This window comes from Mesoplodon mirus (assembly GCF_964341445.2).
Source record: "Mesoplodon mirus genome assembly, chromosome: 7".
Lineage (NCBI taxonomy): Eukaryota > Metazoa > Chordata > Mammalia > Artiodactyla > Ziphiidae > Mesoplodon > Mesoplodon mirus.
In genome coordinates, this window is record NC_138983.1 from 92544298 (window position 1) to 92572058 (window position 27761).

Genomic DNA, 27761 nt, shown 5'->3' on the forward strand with positions numbered 1-27761 from the left:
GGCCTGGGGTGGCGGGTTCGACTCCTGCCCTTGACGTACCGTGACACCCCCCCCCTCCCTCCCAATAAGAAGACTATAATTCCTCATTAAATATGACAGCTGGAATCCCGGCTTCTGTTCACAAAAATGCCGTGTATTTAGCCTATGCTAGGCACCAGACCGCGGACGCTCAGTACTGGCAAAAAAGGAAATGCCCTGCCCTCATGGCACTGCCATTTTAATTGGAATAGTAGGGACAATGGTCAAGGGAGAAAATAAAGTGTCATCATCGCCACGGGGATGGTTAATCTCATGTGCACACTGCGTGGGGCCCCGGCAACCACAAACATTATTTCAGATGTGGCCAGGAAGGTATTTTTCAGAAGAAATTAACACTGTAATTGGTCCACTTTGCGTAAAGGATACTGTCAATGCCACGGCGTGGGTGGGCCTCGTCCATCAGTTGAAGGACTGGAGAGAAAAATGAGGTTCCCTAGAAAGAGGGAACTGTTCCTCCAGTGGCCTTGGGACATCAGCTCTTCCCTGTGTCTCCAGCCCAGAGTCCTGCCCGGACTTGCCTGCCTCACAGTCACATGAGTCAACTCCTTAAAACAAAACTATATATGTAAAAATACTGAATATATACAAGCCTATTAATTTGTATATGTGTGTATACATATTATATATATGTATACACACGTTTATATGTGCGTGCGTTTGTATTATATGTGTAAGTACTATATACAGTATACATACAAGCCTATATATTTGTGTGTATATATTGTATACATGTATGTATGTGTATATATATAGTATACATATTATAAATGTGAACATGCTGTATATATACACACACCCATATATTGATATATGGGTGTGTGTATATATACAGTAGATGTACGCTGTACGTATGTATGTATACAGTGTATATTTATATATAGGTGTGTATATATGTTGTATACCTGTATGTGTATATGTTGCATAGGTATTATATGTATATACGTATATACTATATATAGACACACTTGCATATGTATTTATATGTGTATGTACATGCGCATATTTACATAGAGGTGTGTATGTGTGTGTATACATTGTGTATATGTATGTGTATATATCTTATATATATGATATATATGTATATATATGATGAATTTATATGTACAGTACATATATATTTTTATGCTACATGCTTTTGTATGTAGGTGTATATATGTGTCTCTATGTATGTACGTGTATTGCATATATTATATATGTATGTATACTGTATATATACACATCTAAATATCTTTGTATGTGTGTATATATGTATGATATATATGTACCTAGGTGTGTCTATTGCATATGTTATATGCATGTGTACATACTGTATATATACAAACTATGCATTTTATATGTGTGTATGTATAGAGTATATGTGTATTGTATGTGTGTATACATACTGTATATATACAAACGATGCATTTTATATGTGTGTATATATGTGTGTATTGCATATACTATATGTGTATATGTCTGTATGCATACTGCATATATACACAGCTGTATATTTTTGTATGCGTGTACATATGTATGTGTGTGTATATACACACACACACCCTATGGATTCTGTTTGTCTGGAGAAGCCTCACTGATACGGACACTTATGACAATTGAGCACCTGCTCTTTGCCAGCCAGGGAGCCAAACGCTTGTCTTTTCGGTGTCTCCCTTAAGTGTCACAAGTCCTGGGAGGGAAGTTGAGGTGCCTCAGGGTCAGAGAGGTGCACAGGGCGGGGGGCTGGAGCCTGGTGGAGCCCAGGTGGAGTTCTAGCAGCAGTACAGCCTAGCAGTTCCACTTTCCCAGGTGCTTCTCACAAAGATGCTGAGGGAGAGACAGGGTCTGAAAGAGGGGATGAGGAAGCTTCCATGGGTCCGCAAGCCCAGACCAAGGCTGACTCGTCAAGGGTGTTAGAGGTCAGGACTGTGGTTTCCCTGGGGGTGGGGTTACACAGAGCCATTCCCATTCTGAAAAAGTATCCATTCTGCTCTTGTTTGTATGTTTACCCCCCTCCCCCAAATCTTTTAAAAACAGATTCTCTTGGCTGCTGGGAGCACACATGGGGAAGTTGTGTGTGAGGGGGTGTGATCCAGGGGACAGGGAGGATAAGCCCCCCACTCGTAGGGCCAGGGGTGGCTCAGCTTTGTGAGCTAAGGATGGCCCGCGAGGTCCCAGAGAGAAGGGTCCCTACTCCGTCCCTGCTCCGTGCATCCCATTCCCAGCCTGAGAAGCCCAGAGCTACCCCCACACACACACACACCAGGGAGGAGAGCCAGTCACCCTGGCTCACAGGCTGTGGCTCCAAGGCTCCTGGCACTAGGAGCTATTTTCAGCTTTCATGCCCTAGGACATGGCCAGAGCTATTGTCTCCGGAAACTCTCTGTCTCTCGCCCACCCTCCCTCCCTCCCTCCTCCGCCTCTTCCCCTCCCGCTCCAGCTGTCCTGCCCTCCACCCTGCATTTCTACACAGGATGGCTCACAGACAGCTGCTCCCCGTGTCCACCCGCCACCATTCGATGCATGTCAAAGCAAGCCCTGGGGACTTCCCTGGAGGTCCAGCGATTAAGACTCCGAGTTTCCACTGCAGGGGGCGCGGGTTCGATCCTTGGTCAGGGAAATAAAATCCCACATGCTGCACGGCACAACCAAAAAAATAAATGAATAAAAAATAAAGTTAGAGGTTGCGAGTTCACTTAACCTGCGTAGCGCCCTGGGTTCTCATTCTCTGGTTCTCGGCCTGTGAGGTGCTGAATTCCGGGTCTACGGAGAGAGACCAGATGGTGTCTGCACCCTGGAGAAAGGAAGCTCAAGAGGAGGAGAAGTGGGCCCAGCACATGGAAGAGGACCATCCCTGACGACCACCACTGGCCTTGCTTATGGTGTCTTTCAGCTTCAAAAGTGGAAGCACCTGAAGCTACTTTGTTCAAGTTTCCTGAATTTCTGGGAAGGCCTGGTTTCCCCAAAGGAACGATTTCTGGTAGAAGTCTGAAGGTCTGACCCAAGAAAAAAAATCCAGTATAGCCAATGAATTGAGGACAAGAAGTTTTCCAATCAGGTTATTACAAGATATTGAGATCGCTCAGCCCGAACCCAGCGAGGCCAGTGTCCCCTGGACTCCCAGTCCAAGTGAGAGCTCTCTCCCATGGTCACTGTAGAGCTCCGACTCTGGGGCAGTGACAGCAGGCCGGAGCAAGGGCAGCCAACGTTTGGTGACACCGCTTCCGTCGCCCACCTCCACGCAGCCACCAGCCACGACTCACGCCCACCGTGCCCTTCACCATCAAGTGTATCCAATTTAGCTCATCAGGTTTAACTGGCTTCTGGTGTGCCCAAAGGCTAAGTGGGGTGTTTTGAAACCTATCCTCATCACGAGGGGAGTGAATGGACCGAAGAGCTGAATCTTGGCGTTTCTTCTTAATTTGAGCTGCACTTACTTCACTGTGCATGGTCCTCTGAAGCTTGTGCCGGGCGGCCTTTGAGATGATCTTCTGAAGTCCTAGACTTTAAGAAGAACGACAAAGGCTCTTGGTGCTGCAGCCAGGAGTCAGGGCTGTGCCTCTGAAGTGGGAGAGCCAACTTCAGGACCCGGGTCCACAAGAGACCTCCCAGCTCCACATAATATCAAGCAGCGAAAATCTCCCAGAGATCTCCATCTCAACACCAGCACCCAGCTTCAGTCAACGACCAGCAAGCTACAGTGCTGGTCACCCTATGCCAAGCAACTAGCAAGGCAGGAACACAACCCCACCCATTAGCAGAGAGGCTACCTAAAAACATCATAAGGCCATAGGCACCCCAAAACACACCACCAGACGTGGACCTGTCCACCAGAAAGACAAGATCGAGCCTCAACCACCAGAACACAGGCATTAGTCCCCCCCACCAGGAAGCCTACACAACCTACTGAAACAACCTTAGCCACTGGGGACAGACACCAAAAACAACAGGAACTACGAATCTGCAGCCTGCAGAAAGGAGACCCCAAACACAGTAACATAAGCAAAATGAGAAGACAGAAAAACACACAGCAGGTGAAGGAGCAAGATAAAAACCTACCAGACCTAACAAATGAAGAGGTAATAGGCAGTCTACCTGAAAAAGAATTCAGAATAATGATAGTAAAGCTGATCCAAGATTCTATTTCCAAGATCCATAATCTTGGAAATAGAATAGACAAAATGCAAGAAACAGTTAACAAGGACCTAGAAGAACTAAAGATGAATCAAGCATCGATTAAAAACACAATAAATGAAATGAAAAATACTCTAGATGGGATCAATAGCAGAATAAGTGAGGCAGAAGAACGGATAAGTGAGGTGGAAGATAAAATAGTGGAAATAACTGATGCAGAGCAAAATAAAGAAAAAAGAATGAAAAGAACAGAGGACAGTCTCAGAGACCTCTGGGACAACATTAAACGCACCAACATTCGAATTATAGGGGTTCCAGAAGAAGAAGACAAAAAGAAAGGGACTGAGAAAATATTTGAAGAGATTATAGTTGAAAACTTCCCTAATATGGGAAAGGAAATAGTTAATCAAGTCCAGGAGGCACAGAGAGTCCCATACAGAATAAATCCAAGGAGAAATATGCCAAGACACATATTAATCAAACTGTCAAAAATTAAACACAAAGAAATCATATTAAAAGCAGCAAGGGAAAAACAACAAATAACACACAGGGGAATCCCCATCAGGTTAACAGCTGATCTCTCAGCAGAAACTCTACAAGCCAGAAGGGAGTGGCAGGACATAATTAAAGTGATGAAGGAGAGAAACCTGCAACCAAGATTACTCTACCCAGCAAGGATCTCATTCAGATTTGATGGAGAAATTAAAACGTTTACAGACAAGCAAAAGCTGAGAGAGTTCAGCACCACCAAACCAGCTTTACAGAAAATGCTAAAGGAACTTCTCTAGGCAAGAAACACAACAGAAGGAATATACCTACAATAACGAACCCAAAGCAATTAAGGAAATGGGAATAGGAACATACATATCAATAATTACCTTAAATGTAAATGGACTAAATGCTCCCACCAAAAGACACAGAGTGTCTGAATAGATACAAAAACAAGACCCATATATATGCTGTCTACAAGAGACCCACTTCAGACCTAGAGACACATACAGATTGAAAGTAAGGGGATGGAAAAAGATATTCCATGCAAATGGAAATCAAAAGAAAGCTGGAGTAGCAATTCTTATATCAGACAAAATAGACTTTAAAATAAAGACTATTAGAAGAGACAAAGAAGGACACTACATAACGATAAAGGGATCGATCCAAGAAGAAGATATAACAATTGTAAATATTTACGCACCCAACATAGGAGCACCTCAATACATAAGGCACCTAAGTGTCCATCATCGGATGAATGGATAAAGAAGATGTGGCACATATATACAATGGAATATTACTCAGCCATGAAAAGAAATGAAATTGAGCTATTTGTAATGAGGTGGATAGACCTAGAGTCTGTCATACAGAGTGAAGTAAGTCAGAAAGAGAAAGACAAGTACTGTATGCTAACACATATATATGGAATTTAAGAAAAAAAAATGTCATGAAGAACCTAGGGGTAAAACAGGAATAAAGACACAGACCTACTAGAGAATGGACTTGAGGATATGGGGAGGGGGAAGGGTAAGCTGTGACAAAGTGAAAGAGCGGCATGGACATATATACACTACCAAACGTAAGGTAGATAGCTAGTGGGAAGCAGCCGCATAGCACAGGGAGATCAGCTCGGTGCTTTGTGACCGTCTGGAGGGGTGGGATAGGGAGGGTGGGAGGGAGACGCAAAAGGGAGGGGATATGGAAACATATGTATATGTATAACTGATTAAATTTGTTATAAGGCAAAAAAAAAAAAAAAATGAGAGAAATAGTTATTCAGTTTACTCGACAAAACAATACAAAAAAAAAAAATACATAAGGCAAATACTAACAGCCATAAAAGGGGAAATCGACAGTAACACAATCATAGTAGGGGACTTTAACACCCCACTTTCACCAATGGACAGATCATCCAAAATGAAAATAAATAAGGAAACACAAGCTTTAAATGATACATTAAACAAGATGGACTTAGTTGATATTTATAGGACATTCCATCCAAAAACAACAGAATACACATTTTTCTCAAGTGCTCATGGAACATTCTCCGGGATAGATCATAGCTTGGGTCACAAATCAAGCCTTGGTAAATTTAAGAAAATTGAAATTGTATCAAGTATCTTTTCCCACCACAATGCTATGAGACTAGACATCAATTACAGGAAAAGATCTGTAAAAAATACAAACACATGGAGACTAAACAATACACTACTCAATAACGAAGTGATCACTGAAGAAATCAAAGAGGAAATTAAAAAGTACCTAAAAACAAATGACAATGAGGACACGACGACCCAAAACCTATGGGATGCAGCAAAAGCAGTTCTAAGGGGGAAGTTTATAGCAATACAATCCCACCTTAAGAAACAGGAAACATTTCGAGTAAACAACCTGACCCTGCACCTAAAGCAATTAGAGAAAGAAGAACAAACAACCCCCAAAGTTAGCAGAAGGAAAGAAATCATAAAGATCAGATCAGAAATAAATGAAAAAGAAATGAAGGAAACGATAGCAAAGATCAACCAAACTATAAGCTGGTTCTTTGAGAAGATAAACAAAATTGACAAACCATTAGCCAGACTCATCAAGAAAAGAAGGGAGAAGACTCAAATCAATAGAATTAGAAATGAAAAAGGAGAAGTAACAACTGACACTGCAGAAATACAAAAGATCATGAGAGATTACTATAAGCAACTCTATGCCAATAAAATGGACAACCTAGAAGAAATGGACAAATTCTTAGAAATGCACAACCTGCCAAGACTGACTCAGGAAGAAATAGAAAATATGAATAGACCAATCACAAGCACTGAAATTGAAACTGTGATTAAAAATCTTCCATCAAACAAAAGCCCAGGACCAGATGGCTTCACAGGAAAATTCTATCAAACATTTAGAGAAGAGCTAACACCCATCCTTCTCAAACTCTTCCAAAATATAGCAGAGGGAGGAACACTCCCAAACTCATTCTACGAGGCCACCATCACCTTGATACCAAAACCAGGCAAGGATGTCACAAAGAAAGAAAACTACAGGCCAATATCACTGATGAACATAGATGCAAAAATCCTCAACAAAATACTAGCAAACAGAATCCAACAGCACATTAAAAGGATCATACACCATGATCAAGTGGGGTTTATTCCAGGAATGCAAGGATTCTTCAATATACGCAAATCAATCAATGTGATACACCATATTAACAAGTTGAAGGAGAAAAACCATATGACCATCTCAATAGATGCAGAGAAAGCTTTCGACAAAATTCAACACCCATTTATGATAAAAACCCTGCAGAAAGTAGGCATAGAGGGAACTTTCCTCAACATAATAAAGGCCATATATGACAAACCCACAGCCAACATTGTCCTCAATGGTGAAAAACTGAAACCATTTCCACTAAGATCAGGAACAAGACAAGGCTGCCCACTCTCACCACTCTTATTCAACATAGTTTTGGAAGTTTTAGCCACAGCAATCAGAGAAGAAAAGGAAATAAAAGGAATCCAAATTGGAAAAGAAGAAGTAAAGCTGTCACTGTTTGCAGATGACATGATACTATACATAGAGAATCCTAAAGATGCTACCGAAAAACTACTAGAGCTAATCAATGAATTTGGTAAAGTAGCAGGATACAAAATTAATGTACAGAAATCTCTGGCATTCCTGTACACTAATGATGAAAAATCTGAAAATGAAATCAAGAAAACACTCCCATTTACCATTGCAACAAAAAGAATAAAATATCTAGGAATAAACCTACCTAAGGAGACAAAAGACCTGTATGCAGAAAATTATAAGACACTGATGAAAGAAATTAAAGATGATACAAATAGATGGAGAGATGTACCGTGTTCTTGGATTGGAAGAATCAACATTGTGAAAATGACTCTACTACCCAAAGCAATCTACAGATTCAATGCAATCCCTATCAAACTACCACTGGCATTTTTCACAGAACTAGAACAAAAAATTTCAAAATTTGTTTGGAAAAGCAAAAGACCCCGAATAGCCAAAGCAATCTTGAGAACGAAAAACGGAGCTGGAGGAATCAGGCTCCCTGACTTCAGACTATACTACAAAGCTACAGTAATTAAGACAGTGTGGTACTGGCATAAAAACAGAAAGATAGATCAGTGGATCAGGATAGAAAGCCCAGAGATAAACCCACGCACATATGGCCAACTTATCTTTGATAAAGGAGGCAGGAATGTACAGTGGAGAAAGGACAGCCTCTTCAATAAGTGGTGCTGGGAAAACTGGACAGGGACATGTAAAAGTTTGAGATTAGATCATTCCCTAACACCATACACAAAAATAAGCTCAAAATGGATTAAAGACTTAAATGTAAGGCCAGAAACTATCAAACTCTTAGAGGAAAACATAGGTAGAACACTCTATGACATAAATCACAGCAAGATCCTTTTGGACCCACCTCCTAGAGAAATGGAAATAAAAACAAAGATAAACAAATGGGACCTAATGAAACTTCAAAGCTTTTGCACAGCAAAGGAAACCATAAACAAGACCAAAAGACAACCCTCAGAATGGGTGAAAATATTTGCAAATGAAGCAACTGACAAAGGATTAATCTCCAAAATTTATAAACAGCTCATGCATCTCAATAGCAAAAAAACAAACAACCCAATCCAAAAATGGACAGAAGACTTAAATAGGCATTTCTCCAAAGAAGATATACAGACTGCCAACAAACACATGAAAGAATGCTCAACATCATTAATCATTAGAGAAATGCAACTCAAAACTACAATGAGATATCATCTCACACCAGTCAGAATGGACATCATCAAGAAACCTAGAAACAATAAATGCTGGAGAGGGTGTGGAGAAAAGGGAACCCTCTTGCACTGCTGGTGGGAATGTGAATTGGTACAGCCGCTATGGAGAACGGTATGGAGGTTCCTTAAAAAACTAAAAATAGAACTACCATATGACCCAGCAATCCCACTACTAGTCATATACCCTGAGAAAACCATAATTCAAAAAGAGACATGTACCAAAATGTTCATTGCAGCTCTATTCACAATAGCCCGGAGATAGAAACAACCTAAGTGTCCATCATCGGATGAATGGATAAAGAAGATGTGGCACATATATACAATGGAATATTACTCAGCCATAAAAAGAAACGAAACTGAGCTATTTGTAATGAGGTGGATAGACCTAGAGTCTGTCATACAGTGTGAAGTAAATCAGAAAGAGAAAGACAAATACCGTATGCTAACACATATATATGGAATTTAAAAAAAAATGTCATGAAGAACCTGGGGTAAAACGGGAATAAAGACACAAACCTACTTGAGAATGGACTTGAGGATATGGGGAGGGGGAAGGGTAAGCTGTGACAAAGCGAAAGAGAGGCATGGACATATATACACTACCAAATGTAGGGTAGATAGATAGTGGGAAGCAGCCGCATAGCACAGGGAGATCAGCTCGGTACTTTGTGACCGCCTGGAGGGGTGGGATGGGGAGGGTGGGAGGGAGGGAGATGCATGAGGGAAGGGATGTGGGAAAAGATGTATATGTATAACTGATTCACTTTGTTATAAAGCAGAAACTAATAAAAAATAAATAAATAAATAAATAAATAAATAAATAAATAAAATACAAAAAATACAAAAATAAAAATGCTCCCTGCCTCAAAGGAGTTTACAATCCCTTAAAGGAGACAGATGAGTCCATAGATCAGAAATACAGATACTATGTGAACACCAGTAAAACTGCCTAATCCGTAAAGAGTCGGGGGGTAGGTATGGTTGGCCAAGTTTATCAGAATTTATGATTCTAGGGCTGAATCTTGAACATGGGTAGAAGTTAACCAGGTGAGAAGCGTGGGTCACGATACTCTAAGCAGAAGAAGCTTTATGGGCAAAGGCAGAGGCTGAAAAGCACAGTGCTTAGGGGACCTACAAGCAGTTCAGCTTGCGTGGAGGCAGCATGAGATCAAAGTCTGGGCTTGTAAGTAGGAACCATGCCAAGGAGTTTGGACCTGATTCTTAGAACACTGAGAACCACTGAGAGATTTAAGCAGGTTGTGATGGGATCAGATTTAAGTTTTAGAAAGAACCCTCTAGCTGCAGGACTGAATAGGGTTTGAAGGGAGGCAAGGCATGAAGATAACACATAGTCTCTATATAATCCATATAATAGTGTCACTAGGGTCTGAACTAAGGAGGTGGCGGTAGGGATAGAGGATACAGGTAACGAACGAGCCGTTAAAGACGCTGACTTGACAGAGCTTGATGAGGAACTGAGTCCTTGAAGAAGGTGAGAGAGAAATCAAGGATGATTCCCTGGTTTAGGGTTTGGGAGACTGGGTGGGTGGTGATGCTGGCCACTGAGATAGGAGCAGGTTTAGAAAGATGATTTCCCTTTGGAAATGTCGGATTTCAAATGCCTGTGGAAGGCCTAGGGGAGAATGCCCAGCATGCCCAGGGCAGTTTTTTATCCCCACTCACCTCTCACATCACCTGAGGGACTCTCCCTGCCTGCCTCCAGCCTGGAAGAAGGTCCACCAGATTACTGACATCTCTGCCCTGTGGGCAAGGACCAATTTCTTTTCATTTCTGTATCCCTGCTCAGGCTTTAGCACACAGTAGGTCAACGTGTATTTGTTGAATTGCCTCAAATTTACAGAAATACACTTCTTGGGGAATGAATAAGTTGCTATTACACATGGAAGACCAGAAAAACAGCTATGAGCAGAAGGCCAAGGAGACACTGCAGAAAGTGCTGGAGGAGAAAATGCGTGCAGGACAGCAACTGCAGAGCAAACAGGTGTGGGGATGCTCCATAATCCTTGGGGCTGGGAACCCTGGGGCAGTCTGGGTGGCAAGGGAGCCAGCTGCACAACCCCCTGGAACCCCCAAGGCACCACCCTCTCCTCTGATCTCCCTCAGCGGTCCCTGGCCCTGGCCGAGCGCAAGTGTGAAGAGTGGAAGAGCCAGTACGAGAGCCACCCCCAGCATGCAACTGTCCCCTACCCTGCCAGCCCAGTAATCATGAATGCCGTCTTCCTTCTCTTTTTTACAATGTGGTACATATGGATTTTTTTAAAATGAGATTTAACCAGCTTTTCAACCTTTCTTCTTTCTAACAATACCAGTACTCTCTGACTCTCCAAATGCGCCTTTTAAAGTGGATTTAATTTATGGAAAAATCACCCTTCATACTTTCCCTTTCTTTTTTAAACCTCCCCATGGTAGTGTAATGTAGTAGAAGGAGATTTGGCCTGGGAGTTTGGACACCAGGGTTCTAGCGGCAGTAACCCACAGTTACACACGTTATATTATTAAAGAAAAAAGTCACTTACAGAAATGTATGAGGCCATTATGCACATACACACAAATATATATTCACTCATATATCCATAAAAAAGTAGTCTGTAAGGTCCTATAAAATGTTAAAGGTGTTCATCCCACGGTGGAGGAGATATACGTTAACTATATTACCCTCTTAAAGTTTTACAGTAAATATATATTACTTTTATAATTTAAAAAGCCAAACTTCTCATTTTTAAAAACCTAAAACATGAAAGAAAACTGGAAAACCAACAAAATTAAAACAATCCCTAAGTCTGAGGCAACGATTTTTTTATCCGAGTACAAGTGATGAATGAAAATACTAAGAATGGTGTGTGACACCTTAAAGTATAGAAAAAAATACAGTAAGGCAAATAGGCATTAAGATAATAGAATATAAAAAGTTACCCAGATATATGCAGACAATGGACTACTATTCCAGTAATAAAAAGAAATGAATTACTAATATGAACTACACGGATGAGTCACAGCAACATGAGGAGCCAAAGAAGCCACGTGCAAAAGGGTACTTATTGTATGCTTCCATTCATATGAATTTCTAGAATAGGAAACACTAATACATAGTGAAAGAAAGCATGTCAGTGGTTGCCTGATGCCAGGCCTGGGAAACTGACTGTAAAAGGACAAGAAAGAACTTTTTGCAGGTATTGGAAGTGTTCTGTATCTTGACTTTGGCGATGACAATATAGATATACACATTTGTCAAGACTTATCAAATTACATGCTTAAAACGGGTACACCTTGTTGAATGTAATTCATACTTCAATAAAGTTGATTTTAAAGCTAAATTAAAAAGTCACCTATGGGGACTTCCCTGGTGGCACAGTGGTTAAGAATTCGCCTGCTAATGCAGGGGACGTGGTTTCAAGCCCTAGTCTGGGAAGATCCCACATGCCGCCGAGCAACTAAGCCCGTGCGCCACAACTACAGAGCCTGTGCTCTAGAGCCCGTGGGCCACAACTACTGAGCCCGTGTGCCACAACTACCGAAGCCCACGTGCCTAGAGTCCATGCTCCACAACAAGAGAAGCCACCACAGTGAGAAGCCGGCGCACTGCAACAAAGACACAGTGCAGCCAAAAATAAATAAATTAATAATAATTTTTTAAAAACTAGTGACCTAGATGTCTGAGTGAGACAGAGTTCCTTTAAGCTTTCAGTCCCAGCTCTCCTCTGAAGCCTCCCCTCATTCACCCTGGCAGCATGTGACCACTTTGCATCTCTTTAACACCTTATATTTATCGGTTCCATTCAGATTTGATGCTTGAAAAGTTTTGTATATTTTATGTCTATCTTCCATTAAACTTGGTTCCTCTAAGGCAGGAACAATCATCTCTTTCATAAATTGAGACCATTACAAAAACAGAATTATGTTCCCTTTCCTCCCAATCAGGGGAATTTGAAGTAGGATTGATGAAATCCTGGAAATCATAAGCAAAAATGTCATTTCTGCATTTTTATGGCCAGAGGGTCCTGTGTTTTCATCAGATTCTGGAAGATATCACAGAGCCCAACAATGTTAAGAATCTCTGCTTTGAATCCATGTGCTTTCACCCAGCTCTGTGGTACAAGGCACCCTGCCCCTGGGGCAATCTGTCTGTGGTCCCTGCAAAGATGATAAACCCACATCAAAGACACTCACTCTTCTGCATGTCAGTGGACTCTACTGCCATCTCTTCCTCCACAATGACGTCACTATCGCCATCTTCAAGATTCATTTCTGTCTCATCTAGAACACTGTCTTCTTCCTCTTCCTCCTCCTCATCTTCCTTGGAAACACCCTTTAATGTGGCAAGTAGTCTGTTGTAACCAGAAACTTGTTCTGGTTCACTCTATGCTTCACTTTCAGAACTTGAAGTATCTATAAACTCTCTGACTAAAAGGAAAATGGGGATTTTAAAAACAAAAATTATGCTGTTCTTGTTGCTACCCCACGACTATCATCAGGCCCACAGTGGAACCAAGTTCAGCCTTTTCTAAATAAAAACTAGCTTTTCTGCAAATATGCAACCCTATCTATTCAACCAAACCTAGCACCAAATTTGTTTCAAACAGCTAATCTAGCTATGATTCTAGAAGCGCTTCCTCTTCTTTGAACTGCTCATGTTCTACATGGGAAGACAGCAAACTAAACACATGGAGCTTTAGGTTATAAGGCGATCTAACCTATGTGTCAGACATTTGGCACCTTTAAAGGAGCAACAGGAAAACTTACAACAAAAAAGTGTACTTTATTTCTGAGTCTGTGGTAATGAAATAAGACCTTTGATGATTTTGCACTCTATTTTATGTTAAGCAAACATGACATTCCCTCTTAGGATTCACCAAGAGCCCTCTGGTAAGCCTCCTTAACAGGTTCTAACAGGCTAATCTCTCAGGACAGTTTCATACTCTATACGATATTAGTTATCACAATGGCATTTTAACAGACACCTGCACTTAAAACTAAGCAATATTACTAAAGTATAGCTTACATCTAAAATCAAAGAGAGTGGAAATGTAGCCAAACTTTATTACCATATGTAATCTTAAAAGTAACAGTCCAGAATCTACTATCATAAAGAAGGTATAAAGCATTACCAGTTGACAAGTCTGTGGTTTTGCTTCCTTTCTGGAAACCCTGAGAAGAAACAGGCAATGTTAAACTTTAACTACTAGTATGTAGCAATTAGGAAAAGTCTAATGATACAACTTTAAATGAACATGGCAGACTATACCGTTATAAATACATTATACCTATTGTCAAGTAAAAACTCCATATGCATTGGGACAGGTTTTGGAAGGATATGCCAAATAGATAATAAGAGACGAATGAAAAAGTCTAACAAGACCACATGACAAATACTACACTCACACAGTAACAGGCTCTCATCCAAAAGACGGGAAATTTTGGCAAATAAAAGCCCTCGGGGTTCACCTTTTCTAGCAAATTTCTTAAGTAGACTATCCCTCTAACTGTTGATAAAGCAGCCCAAAGGGGTGGGATGAGCACTAAGATCATAACTGAGAGTCTGGACACTTAGAGAGGAACCCACAACTACCCAAACATTAGTTTCCTCATGGTCATTGAATAGATAGGTGATGTCGAGGGTCCCAAGCAATTCTTTTTTCATTTTTTTTAACTTATTTAATTTATTTATTTTTGCCTGCTATGGGTCTTCGTTGCTGCGCCCGGGCTTTCTCTAGTTGCGGCGAGAGGTGGCTTCTCTTGTTGCGGAGCAGGGGCTCTAGGCTCGCGGGCATCAGTAGTTGCACCACCCTGGCTCAGTAGTTGTGGCTCGCGGGCTCTAGAGTGCAGGCTCAATAGTTGTGGCGCACGGGCTTACGTGCACCGCGGCATGTGGGATCTTCCCGGACCAGGGCTCGAACCCCTGCCCCCTCCGTTGGCAGGCGGATTCTTAACCACTGCGCCACCAAGGGAAACCCCCAAGCAATTCTTTAAAAACATAGAAAACGAACACAAGCTTATAAAATCTCTGCCCAGTCGCCACACAGGAGGCGTGCCGTCTAGCATAAAACTACAGGCTCAACAAAGGGTAGGAAGACCGGCGAAGAACCCCATCTCAGGCGGGAAGCCGCCAGGATCCCCGGGCGAGCTAGGCCGGCGCCGGGGCAGCGTGGCACGCGGCGGGAGCTGCCCTGTCACTACCCCCGGGGCACCGGCGGACCAAACGCGGGGACACGCGGGCTCCCACCGGGAAAGGACACCGGCAGCGCCGGTCCCAGCCTTGCCTCTCCATACCTGTCATAGAAGGGATGCTCCTCGCCGAAATCCCTTAGATGCTTCTTCTGCTTTTTAGTTAGGGAGTTGAGCAGCTGGCTCCGGCTCCGGCTCCGGCTCCGGCTCCGGCTCCCGCGTTTGCCCATGGAGAAGACGTCAAGTCAGCCAACCTCCAAGAATCGCGTTTTTCACCTGGAAGTCGTCTCCTCAACCCACTCACGCGGGATTGCCAACGGCGCTTTACGGCGGAAGCAGGGTGCCATAAAGCAGACCCGCTTTACGTCGCGCTTGTACGACAGGCGTTAGAACCTCCTGTTTCCCATTCCGCCCCCTAGCGAGGCTCTTTGGAAGCACGCGCACGCATGCGCAGCTTTTCTCTGAGCCCCGTAGGGAAGGCAGGCAGGGAGGCTTCGGGCTTCCCCAGGTGGGTAAATGGGTGGGTGTACTTTGTGCGTCTGTTTTGGCTGTGAGAATCAGCCTGCATAAACGTGTAGTAACTGAGATGGTTGAATGCAGTGCCTTTCTATTATGCCATAATACAAATACCAACTAACATTTAAGGCTGCCGGTGCATCTCAACTCATCCTCACAACAGTAAACAAATAGGCCTTGTTAATAAGCCTGATACTGGAGATGAGAAAGCTGATGCTTACAAAAGGTTACACACACACTAGCAAGAGAGGAGATGGAAACCTAATTCTCTCTGATGCGACCACAGGCTTTTCCCACTAGGATCTGCCACATGCGTGTGCTATGTGAAGAATGAGGACGCAAGGCTGAGATTCCCGCCCTTACCCTACCCCCTCATTTTCTGAAAGTATTGCAAGGGCCCTTGGTAACACATCTGTTCTGGCATTTTTCATGTTATAAAAGCAAAAACACATCCAGAGAGGTAAAGTGACTTTCCTAAATCACCCGGAGAGTCGATGTTAGAGAAAGCAGTAAAACTCAATAAAGTGTCTCAAAACTGAATTGGGGCAAATTGGGATGGAAAACTTTTAAAGGGTAAGTAACTTTTCTATATCTGGGTCGTGGTGGTGGTTACACCTGGTATACAATTACCAAAATTAATCAAACTGTACCTTTGAAATTGGTACATTTTAATGCAAGTAAATAATAATCTCAATAAACAAAGAGGTCAAAACAGCGCAACTGGACTTAATACTCTAGAGACAGGCAGAGTGTGCAGGGATACTTAAAAACCACAGGATAGGGCTTCCCTGGTGGCGCAGTGGTTGAGAGTCCGCCTGCCGATGCAGGGGACGCGGGTTCGTGCCCCAGTCCGGGAAGATCCCACATGCCGCGAAGCGGCTGGGCCCGTGAGCCATGGCCGCTGAGCCTGCGCGTCCGGAGCCTGTGCTCCGCAACGGGAGAGGCCACAACACTGAGAGGCCCGCGTACCGCAAAAAAAAAAAGGGAGGGGGAGGGGGCTTTTTTAAGGATATAGGGGTGAGTGCCTCATAAAAACTGGGAGCTGAAAGAGAGCCTGGCCTCGAAATAGAACTGGTAAGCCATCAGATCTCAGGCATCATCTCTTTTACACACACACAAGCATGCGCACACGCACACACAGGCCGTATCTCCTCTCTGTGTCTCTGTGTGGCTCCCCTGATCTCTGCTCTCTCCAGTCATGTGACAGGAAGGAATGACCTCATGGTCCCCCAGTTCAAAGGACCAGCCCAGGAAGCAAGTAGCATCTTAGAGCCCATAACCCCAAATCCTGGGAGTGACCATCTTAAAAGCCCAGCCCGTGCCAAGTGCCCGATCAGCTATGACCAGGGACAGAGTCACACACATGGCTGCCTGGATCCAGGAGTAGTGCTCAGAAAAGGGTTAGACAGACCCCCTAGAGTATGCTGCATTTTACCCTCCTAAGACATCAGAGACATAAGGCATTCAGTTCAGTAACAGCTTTTCCAGAGAAAGTCCATCCCAATGAAATTGCCTATCATCAGAAACTCCTGGTTCAAAAAAAGATGCAAATGTCAGAAGAAAACGTTATCTGTGTATCTGGAAGAGTGTACACCAAAATGTGAATAAGGTTACCTGTGGGTAGTGTGATAATGGTGGATCATTTTACCTTCGTTTTGCTCACGTCTATGTGTGTATATAAATATTTTTTACAACAAAGATTTTATTTTGAGTAAAAAAAAATGCCATTTGAGAAATATTTGGGGATCTCCCTACAATTATAGAGTTTGGGCATTTGTTGCTCTTGCTTGTTGTAGGTTGGAGCCAGAAAAGGCACCCCAAAGATGGACCAAGGAAGGGAGATGCTGAAGAGAGAAATGTCCAGCAAATCCAGCCAGAGCCTTCTGTTTTCTAAACCTGGTGGAAGGAACTAGAAACGTCGCCCCGCTGGGCCTCACATGATCCTCCGTGAGTCAGTGTAACTCTTCTGCGTCAAACTACTAAGATGCTTTTTTAGGACATTAAAGGTTGCTACCCTAGTATGTTGCTTCCTAGACTGGTATTTTGCACAATACTGTATTTTGGAGTGTGTGAGGAGAGGGGTTCTTTTCACAGATATTATGAATGTAAACATACACAGGCATATGAAGAATAAGTTTGAAATGGTAACCTCAGGGCTGTTGGGGCCATGGTATAGTGCATTTATATCTGAATTTATTATAATAAATGTGAACAGCAACCAGTTTTATCGCTTCCATAACAGTGAGTCATGTTTATATGGCGCTCTGCGGTGTTCAAAACACTTCTCGTCTAATCCTCTCTCAAGCCCTGGGAGGTAAATAGCATTATGTTCCCCATTTTACAAATGAGGAAGCTGAGGCCCAGAGAGGTTAAATGGCCCGTCTAAAGTCACACAGCTAGTAAATTCAAGAATTGGGTCTGGAACCCAGGTTTCTAACTCCATCTCACGCTGCCCATTCTGCCGCACCAAGACAGCCCAGTAGGTCAAGTCCCAGGCCATCAGGACAGACCAAGTACCCAGTCATCAAAGAACACACACTGCCCAGGTGGACACACCCCTTTCCCGTGGTGTTTGAAGAGACCCTCACTTTTGCCTTCTCTCCAGCCATCTGTTCTCTCCCTGCCTTTCTTGTACGGCCAGAGACCACCAAACAAAACAGGAGGAAGAGCCAGAAGCCATGAATATCATTTATTTTTTATTTTTAAAAAGGCACAATAAAAGTATTTTGATATTTTAAAACCAAATACATTCTTTATACTGATTAAAACTAGAAGGAAATGGGAAAAATGATTTGCATGATCTTCCACTAAAGGTACTTCTTACACAGTGAGAAGGGTGAGCATCACCTGACCTTAAAAATAATCTTGAAAATCCCAGCAGTTTTCCATAAAGAACATATTACTTACACTGTACCATATCCCCAAAATCCAAAACAGCAATCTCCAGCACCAGAAAAGATCACTTGGTCAGGCAGTAGTTAAGTAGCTGGCTCATGTTTGGAAGCCAAATTGTGTGGGAAAAAAAAAATACTTTGGTTGAATACAAATATTTGAATTTGCATAAGTTAAATGTAATGCCTATGTGACTCCACTGTATTTGAGGTCTTTCAAAGGACGTGTTAATCTTTATCGTATCAACATTGCAACCCACAATGGCAATGTCCTTTCTTCACTCCTTGAACTAGATGGTTCTTTAGGTGTCTCCTCAGCCACACACCCCTTTCTCTGAGAATGCACATTCCCCAACCAGGTTTACCCTACCTACTGCTGCTCTCTTGGCCACACCTGACTGGCTGATCAGTAGATAGTCTACCCAAGCCAGACCAATCAGGTTTCTCTTCTAACCCAAGCTGGGCCAATCAGCACCTGTGCCCTTGATATTTGGAAGTGGGACACGGAGTTACCACACAGATCATTAATGGCCCGGAGCTGAAAGTCTTGATGCAGTTCCCAGCTGGGGTGGCCATTTCTCCCACTGTGTTTGGAGAAACAAAGCCAGTGTTAGAAAGAGATGGCCAGGATAGATAAGCAACAGGTAGAGACAAGAAACCAAGACCCAGGGAATTCCCTGGCCGTCCACCCTGCGCTTTCACTGCCAGGGGCCCGGACTCAATCCCTGATCAGGGAGCTAGGATCCCATAAGCCACACTGTGTGGCAAAAAAAAAAAAAAAAGAAGAAACCAAGACGACCCCCAGAGAGACAGTGCAGCAGACACTACAAGCCCCTTAGTCATTGCTTCCCTCTACTGTATAAGCAGCACGCGAAATGCCCTCATTTCCCAGCCTCCCTTGCAGCTAGACCTGGCTGTGTTGTTCAGTTCTGGCCAGTGACATGCAGGTGAAGGCCCTGGGCAGGGCTTCCCTTCTGGAATTAAAGGCAAGGCTTTGCTAGGAGAAAGTTTTTCTCTTTGTCCCTTTGCCTTGTCTCCTTTTCCTCTCCTGGAGCTCGGACTAGGAGCTGGAGAAGCCATGTTGGGGATCACCAGGTAACAAGCAAGAGACCAAAGCCCACCTCAAAGGACAATGCAGTGGAAAGACATGAAAAGCCTGGGTGGGAGCCTAGTGGCATCACTGTGCTCTGCAGTGTACCTGAACTGCTTACCTCTGTACATCCTGTTGTATAACTAAATCAATCCTATCAGTTTAAGCCACTGTGGTCAGATGTACCTGTTTGTGCTGTGGAGCAAATCACTCAAAAGTTAGTGACTTAAAATGGCAACTATTAGTTCTCATGATTCCAGGCGTCAAGCTGGCCACTTGTACTGGTCTGGTTGGTTTGGCTGGGGCTAGTTTAGGGTGGCTTCGTGTACATGCCTGCCTGGTCATTGCCAGGCAAGCTGGGTTAGGACAGTGGTTCTCAACTGGGGGCATTTTGCCACCCAGGGGGTATTGGGCAATGTCTGGACACACTTTGGTTGTTAAACTGGGGTGGGGGTGATACTATCATCTCGGGGTAGAGGCCAGGGATGCTGCTAAACATCCTGCAGTGCACAGAACAGCTGCCCACAACCAAGACTTATTTGATCCAATATGTCAATAGTACCGAGAATGAGAAACCCTGGTCTAGAAAGGCCTCATCTGGGACGTCTGATTCTGCCTGGTGTGGTCCCTCATCACCCAACAGGCCAGACCAGGCCACGTGTGGTGGGTACAGGTTTCCAAGAGCAAGAGGAGAGAGAAAGCCCCAAAGCACACTTTTCAAGTCTCCACCTGCCATGTGTTTGCCAACCTCTCATCAGACAAAGCAAGCCACATGGCTAGAGTTCATTTGGGAGGGGCTTCAAATTTTTACCATCTACCCACATCCAGGTTTCTGTTATTTAAAGCTGAAGGCAGCGCGCGCCCAGAGCGTTAACGGGCGGGGGCGGGGGTGTGGAGTTGGGAGGTCAACTGGGCCTCCTGGTAGCCTCCCTGAGTTCAACCAATCCAGTGAGGAGAAGCCGTGGGCGGGGCGAGCTCCGCTGCCAGAGCGGCGTGAAAAATTTCCCAAGGCAGAGCGAAAACCTTTCCTGAGCGACTGAGCATGCCCACTGGTGAAAGGTCCAGCCCAGCTTTCACCACATCCCAGACTCCAGAGGGACTTTTCTGAAACCCAGAGAATTGACCATGTCCTCAAACAGCTTAAAAATCTTCCATGGCTCCCCATGCTCCTCAGGAAAAAAAGATAACACTTCAGTGGGTTTTTTATGCTTCATCCTCAACCAATTTCTTCAGCCACGTCTCCCACTACTTTTGCAAGAACTCTTTTGCTCCACGGATGTTGAAAACTTGCAGCTTCTCATACATACCATGTTCTCTGTGCACACAGGTTCACCTACCTGCGATTCTCTGCCCAGGCCCTCTCTACCAGGATATTGCATCTGTGCTTTCTAGGTCTCTGAAGACAGTCATGCTTCATCCCTCTGGCATAGCTCTTGTTTTTTTTTTTTTTTTTTTTTGCATCTTTGTTGGAGTGTAGTTGCTTTACAAAGATGTGTCGGTTTCTGCATTGTCGCAGGGTGAATCAGTTATGCATGTGCATGTATTCCCATGTCTCTTCCCTCTTGCATCTCCCTCCCTCCCGCCCTCCCTGTCCCACCCCTCTAGGTGGTCGCGGGGCACCGAGCTGATCTCCCTGTGCTGTGCGGCTGCTTCCCACTAGCTATCTATTTTATGTTTGCTGGTGTATATGTGTCCATGGCATAGCTCTTCTTATTCTGTGTTGTGAATATACTCTATGTGCTCACATGTCTTATCTTCACTAGAATGTGAGCTACTTGAGGGCAGGGGTCTTGGCATATTTTATACCTGTATGGAACACTAAGACTGACCAGGGTGCCTGGCACAGGATAGATACTCAATAATTGCTTATTGAATAAATGAATGGATTATGAGCTCCATGAAGGAAAAAAAAAAAGCTGAAGGCATTCCAACTGATGCAGAAAGTTGCCCTGATTCCTGATGACTTTCTGGTTCCTGGTTTCTTTCCTTGGAAAGGCCCATTCCAATGCCTTGGGTTCCACTAGGACTTTTTGTATCACTCAAGATTCTCTGGTTGCAACCAACAGAAATCTCCTGTGGCTAACTTAAACAGAAAAGGAGTTTACTGAAAGGAAATGCGGAAGGTTAGAGAATCAAAGGGCAAGCAAAGCGGAGGAGTCTGGACAGGCAGGAGCCATCTTTTCTTCCCCGTAGATGTCCCCTTTTTTGCTTCAGCCGGTTTGAGTTTCTGTTATTTGCAACCAAAATGGCATTTACTAAGACGCTCTGCACAGCCCCAACTGGTAGCTCTGAGAAGCTACCAGCGACCTTTCTTTCCCCTGACGTTGTACCAAGGGACAGCAAGGTACCTGCAGTTCCCCCCCAGAACTCCCAATCTTCTGATCCCCCAAGAAGCTAAGCCAAACAACTTCCTTCCACCCTTGCCAATGGGGGCCCATTTGGATTCGTGACTTTGCAGATAAGGTGCCCTTCTCCAGCAACTTGGCAGAGCCAGCAGTGCCTGCTGTTGTGGAAACCGGGGTCATGAAGTGTCTACGGAAGAAAACAGCTTCCCCCGGATCCATGTTGCAAAGTGTGTTCCTGGTAAGTGGAGTGGTATCCAATTTTTTAGGGTCTTAGGAATGAAAGCAATACACTAACGATGAGAGGAAACACAAAATCTGTTAATGCATTTATTTTTTTATTATTATTTTTTTTTAAGTTATGGCTGCATTGGGTCTTCGTTGCTGCGCCCGGGCTTTCTCTAGTTGTGGCGAGCAGGGGTTACTCTTTGTTGTGTTGTGCGGGCTTCTCATTCCATGGCCTTCTCTTGTTGCGGAGCACAGGCTCTAGGCATGGAGGCTTCAGTAGTTGTGGCTCGCAGGCTCAAGAACGCAGGCTCATTAGTTGTGGGGCACGGGCTTAGTTGCTCCGCGGCATGTGGGATCTTCCTGGACCAGGGCTCGAGCCTGTGTCCCCTGCATTGGCAGGCGGATTCTTAACCACTGCTCCACCAGGGAAGCCCCTCATTTACTCTTAATGCTTCCCCCTGTTGAGGACAAACAGGAGGAAAAAAGAAAGGGCAGGGCTTCCTTGGTGGCGCAGTGGTTGAGAGTCTGCCTGCCAGTGCAGGGGACACGGGTTCGTGCTCCGGTCCAGGAGGATCCCACATGCCACCGAGCGGCTGGGCCCGTGAGCCATGGCTGTTGAGCCTGTGCGTCCAGAGCCTGTGCTCCGCAGCAGTAGAGGCCGCAACAGTGAGAGACCCACGTACCGAAAAGAAAAGAAAAAAAAAAAGGGCAATAGCAAGGTTCCAAATGAGCTGAGAATTGACCTTCTAAAAGGGCTCTCAATCTGGCCTCTGGTAGATGTCTGTCGGGGTTTCTGCCCAGCCTAGACCCTCCTCAGGAGAGAAGACGTTTAGGGCTTACAGTGGGCTGACTGGTGGCCCCAAAGATCTCAGGCTCTAATCCCTGGGACCTGAGAATGTTACCTTACAAGGTAAAGTTTTGCAGATATAAGGATTTTGAGTTGAGACTATCCTCGCCCTAAGTGCCATCTGTAAGTGTACTTATAAGTGAGAGACAGGAGGAGATTATATACAAAGAAGAGGCGGAGGCAGTGACCACAGAGGCAGGACTAGAGTGCTGCACCTACAAGTCAAGGGATGCCAGCAGCTTCTGTGGTTAGAGTCTTTTGAACTCCTTGGCTTTTCAGCTCCTAGGCTGTAAGATTTGAATCCGCAAATGCCCCAAGGAGAAAAGCTGCACCAAATGTCAAGCTTGCGTCTGTGTTTCCCTTCTCTCCAGAACTTGGCCCACATGTCTTGGTGTCTCTCTAACATTCAGATGCCAGAGAACAGATGTTTTCTTACTTTATCCAGGTTTTCTAAAATTTCTTTAGACTTCACCTGATCTTATGTTATTATTGAACTACCATCTCAATTACCCCTAGGAAGAAAGTTTACAATTTTTAGAGAAAATGGAACCCTGGTACAGTGTTGGTAGGAATGTAAACTGGCACAGCCACTGTGGAAAACAGTATGGAGGGTTCTCAGAAAACTAAAAATAGAACTACCATATGACCTCGAAACTCAACTCCTGGGTATAAATCCGAAAAAAACAAAAACACGTGTTTTCAAAAACATGTATTTGAAAAGATACATGCACCCCAATGTTCAGAGCATCATTATTTACAATTACCAAGATATGGAAGCAACCTAAGTGTCATCAAGAGATGAATGGATAGGGGCTTCCCTGGTGGCGCAGTGGTTGACAATCCGCCTGCCGATGCAGGGGACACGGGTTTGTGCCCCGGTCCGGGAAGATCCCACATGCCGTGGTGAAGCTGGACCTGTGAGCCATGGCCGTTGAGCCTGTGCATCTGGAGCCTGTGCTCTGCAACGGGGGAGGCCACAACAGTGAGAGGCCCGCGTAACCGCAAAAAAAAAAAAAAAAAAAAAAATTTAAAAGAGATGAATGGATAAAGAAGATGTGGTACATATAACCAATGGAATACTACTCAGCCTTAAAAAAGAACGAAATTTTGCCATTTGCAGCAACATGGGTGGACTTGGAGGGCATTGTGGTAAGTGAAATAAGTCAAACAAAAACAAATACTGTAGGATATCACCTATATATGGAATGTAAAAAATACAACAAACTACCGAATATACCAAAAAAGAAGGAGAGTCACAGATATAGAGAACAAACTAATGGTTGCCAGCGTGGAGCGGGAGGAGGGTACAATACAGGGTGGAGAGGTGAGAGATGTAAACTTCTGGGTGTACGATAGGCTCAAGGATGTATTGTACAACACAGGGAATATAGCCAATATTTTGTAATAACTGTAAATGTAAAGTAACCTTGAAAAAGTATATAAAAATTTTTTTAAAAGAAATCATATTGAAAATTGGAAACAATTTAAATGTCCATCAACAGGAAAATGCACATATAAATTATTGTATTTCCCTAGATGGGAATCCTACATAGCGAGAAAAAAAAGAAAAAGAAAAAAGGGATGCCAGCAGCCACCAGAGCTGGAAGAGGCAAGGGATGGACTCCTCCCTAGAACATCCAAGGGAGTTTGGTCCTTCTGAAAAACCTTGATTGCAGCCCAGCTGATGCTGATTTGGGGCTTCCAGCCCCCAGACCCATGAGAGAATACGTTTGTTGTTTTAGGCCACTAAGCTTGTGGGAATTCATCACTGTGTTTAGCAAACCAACACGGGGCTCAATCTTCAACTCATTAGAGACCAGCCCCCCACTTTGATCTGAACACTTCTGGACTCTTCCTATACGGCAGGAGTGCTGTGGGAATTGCACAAAGGACCTTAGTTGTTTTGTATGTGTGGAAACAATCAAGTAGAAAATTATTCACGTTGTTCAGAGAATAGCTCATGGATGTTTAGTACGTAAAATATGGAGCATGGATGCACCTCCGTCTAAAAGGAAGGCAGGGAGAATGTTAGCTGGGAATGGTAGCAATAGGCTGGAGCCCTGAATAGTGCCTAGGAAGACAAGGAAGTTATCTGCAAGAGTAAATTAAAACCAAAGCAGGAGGTCACTTTCACCTCAAAATTCCCGAAGGCACACTCGTCCTGCTTGTTCACTGGTTCAGACTTCTCAGAGCTCTCTATCTTTTCACTACAGAAAAAGCTAAAAAGGTAAAAACCAGAAGACCCTGGCCCTTCCTTTCCTCTCCGCCGTGTTTTTGTTCTTAGACTAAATATAAGAAAGGTAGAGACAGGGGAGAAAAATCAAAAGCCACCCACCTCACCTGTTCTTGGGCCCTAACTGGCCCCAGGGCTATGAAAGAGCAAAGAAAATTCCCCCCAGCACTCCCACCCCACCCAAAAGGAGGAATCTCAGCAGCCATATTGGTGCCATGTGACCTCCACCCTCTCAAGTCACAGCTGATAGGTATGTGTTCACCTGACCAGGAGAACCAATCAGAAGCTGGGCTGTGCTCGGCTCATCTCTCCCAGGTCCTGGGTTGGGCAATGTGGTATCAGGGATTAAGGGGCCAAAGGTGAGTGAAGCAGGGGACGTACCTCAGCACAGAGAGAAGCTGATTGCTGAAAGAGGGCGACATGAGGATGAGACCTCAGACATAGCTGTCTCCTGATGACTTTCTGGTCTTTGGTCCTGATGCCTTGGAAAGCCCAGCTGTACTTCTGCCCCTGGGTTCCACAAGAAATGCTGTGTCCTCCCAATAAATTCCCCTTTTAAGGTCGGATCCTAAATGTAGTCCATGTCCTTGAAGGCGCGCCCTGCCTTTGCATCATATCAGGCAGTGCTGGGCCCACAGTGGATACTCCACCTGGTCTCAATTTTGATTTTCACTTTTCTCAGACCAGTTACAGTTCTGAAAAGGGGAGCCACAAGCAGATGATTGAGATCAAGATCGTGTTGGGGCACAACTGTGACTGCAGTGCAGAGCGCTGCCTGGTGTGTGTGTGCAGCTAAGTCAGCTGCTTCCACCCACAGGTAAGTATGGAGCTCCACAGATACGTGCCAGGGTACTGTTCTGGGTTCTGGGGACAAAGCATGAAGCCCCGCTCTCCATGGGAAGGGTCCTTGCTTGAACAGTGTTTCCCAAAGTGGGTCCCGTGGCCTTGGGTGACCATGACCATGGTCATTTTGGACTGGCTACTTGCACTGGATCTAATCAACTTGAAAGCCACCAGGGAGCCACGTGCACAGAGAAAGCTGCTCTGCAAGAGGAGACTCATGAAGCAGAGGTTCACGGAGAAAACAGTCCTTCACAGAAAGAGACAGTTCTGGGCTCTCCTTAGCCTGGCCTCACTCACTGTCCTATAGGATGCCCCAGGCTACTTTCAATAAAGTCCTATCTTATGCTTAAACGAGTTGCAGTGGGTTTCTGTTGCTTGATGCCCAACGTTCTGAGACGCCTTGGCTCTGGATGAACACGTGTGAGATGGGAAATCTAAACTAAACCCACAGCTGTGGAGCAAAACTGAAAATGGGACACAGCTTTATCCCTGGAAATGGATGGATCAATCAAACCACAGGCCATAAATGGGCAGTACACGAAGAGCCCTTCTGAGGATTACTGGTCTCATTTGTTGCCTTAAGGGCCCTGGCCAGGCCCATTTAGCTCCTAGGACAAATTGTGCTGAGTATTTAAGTGTGGAGGTACAAAAGGACAGCCCCTGTTCTGTATGCAAGCACAGAGGGCGAGAGATGGGCTTTCAACTGGGGAGGACTTTGTTTTAATCCAAGCACTGCTGCTTCCTAGAAGGATGATCGTGAGCAAATAATTGGATCCCTCTGAGCCTTCCTCTCTACACCAGCAAAATGGAGTTTCCTAATATTTTTTTTTTTTTTTTTTTTTTGTGGTACGCAGGCCTCTCACTGTTGTGGTCTCTCCCGTTGTGGAGCACAGGCTCCAGATGCACAGGTCCAGCAGCCATGGCTCATGGGCCCAGCCGCTCCGTGGCATGTGGGAACCTCCTGGACCGGGGCACGAACCCACGTCCCCTGCATCGGCAGGCGGACTCCCAACCACTGCGCCACCAGGGAAGCCTTGGAGTTTCCTACTTTTGAGCACCTGAGGAAACCACAGGCAAAGTGCCAAAGCTACACCTGACACAGAGTGGAGGCGGGGGTGCGGGGGGGAGTTGCCACGTGGTGGCTGTGACTAGACCACAGTCTCCTGATGGAGAACTTGAAGATTCAAGCACTTCTCCAAGTGTGAGCCTCACACTCATTTCTGAAACCGTGTTTTGGGAAAATTCACCAGGCGCCACCAATAGTTTGCAAGGAATCTTCATATAAAGCCATCTCAGGAAAACGGCAGCAGGGCCACGTAGGTAAGACCAGTTGAGGCAGCCCTGGGGTCAGCCTTGCACAAGGCTTGGTTCCTCAAGGCACGTGATGGCAACTCTCATGACGTCCGTTTTGTTTGTTTTCAGTCTAACGCCGAGTTGTCTGTGTACTCAGAACTAAGTGGCTGGTACTAGGAACCACGGCCATCAGGAGTTTAGCCACCCTCTTCCTGGTGAGTCCCCATGCACATTTCCCAGGATTTTAATGGGACAACGTCCCTGATGAGCTCCATTTGGGAATCTCCAAGTTAAACAGTCTATTCATTCAACACATTTTTATTGAGCACCTACTATGGGTCACATGCTAGGGATAATCT

The 27761-nt window shown here is 44.5% G+C and overlaps 1 protein-coding gene across 1 annotated transcript in view; it reads right to left on the bottom strand.

Moving 5' to 3' along the window:
• Positions 1 to 2305: 2305 nt before the first annotated feature.
• The window catches only part of LOC309807674 (uncharacterized protein), a 239551-nt gene continuing 214095 nt past the window's right edge, over positions 2306 to 27761 (bottom strand). Inside the window, exons 3-4 of the mRNA XM_082627523.1 lie at positions 14063 to 14102; positions 2306 to 3519 (exon numbers count right to left, since the gene is read on the bottom strand). Of these exons, the coding sequence (XP_082483649.1) occupies positions 3165 to 3519; positions 14063 to 14102 (395 nt within the window). The 3' untranslated portion in view covers positions 2306 to 3164. The remainder of the gene's footprint in view (positions 3520 to 14062; positions 14103 to 27761) is intronic.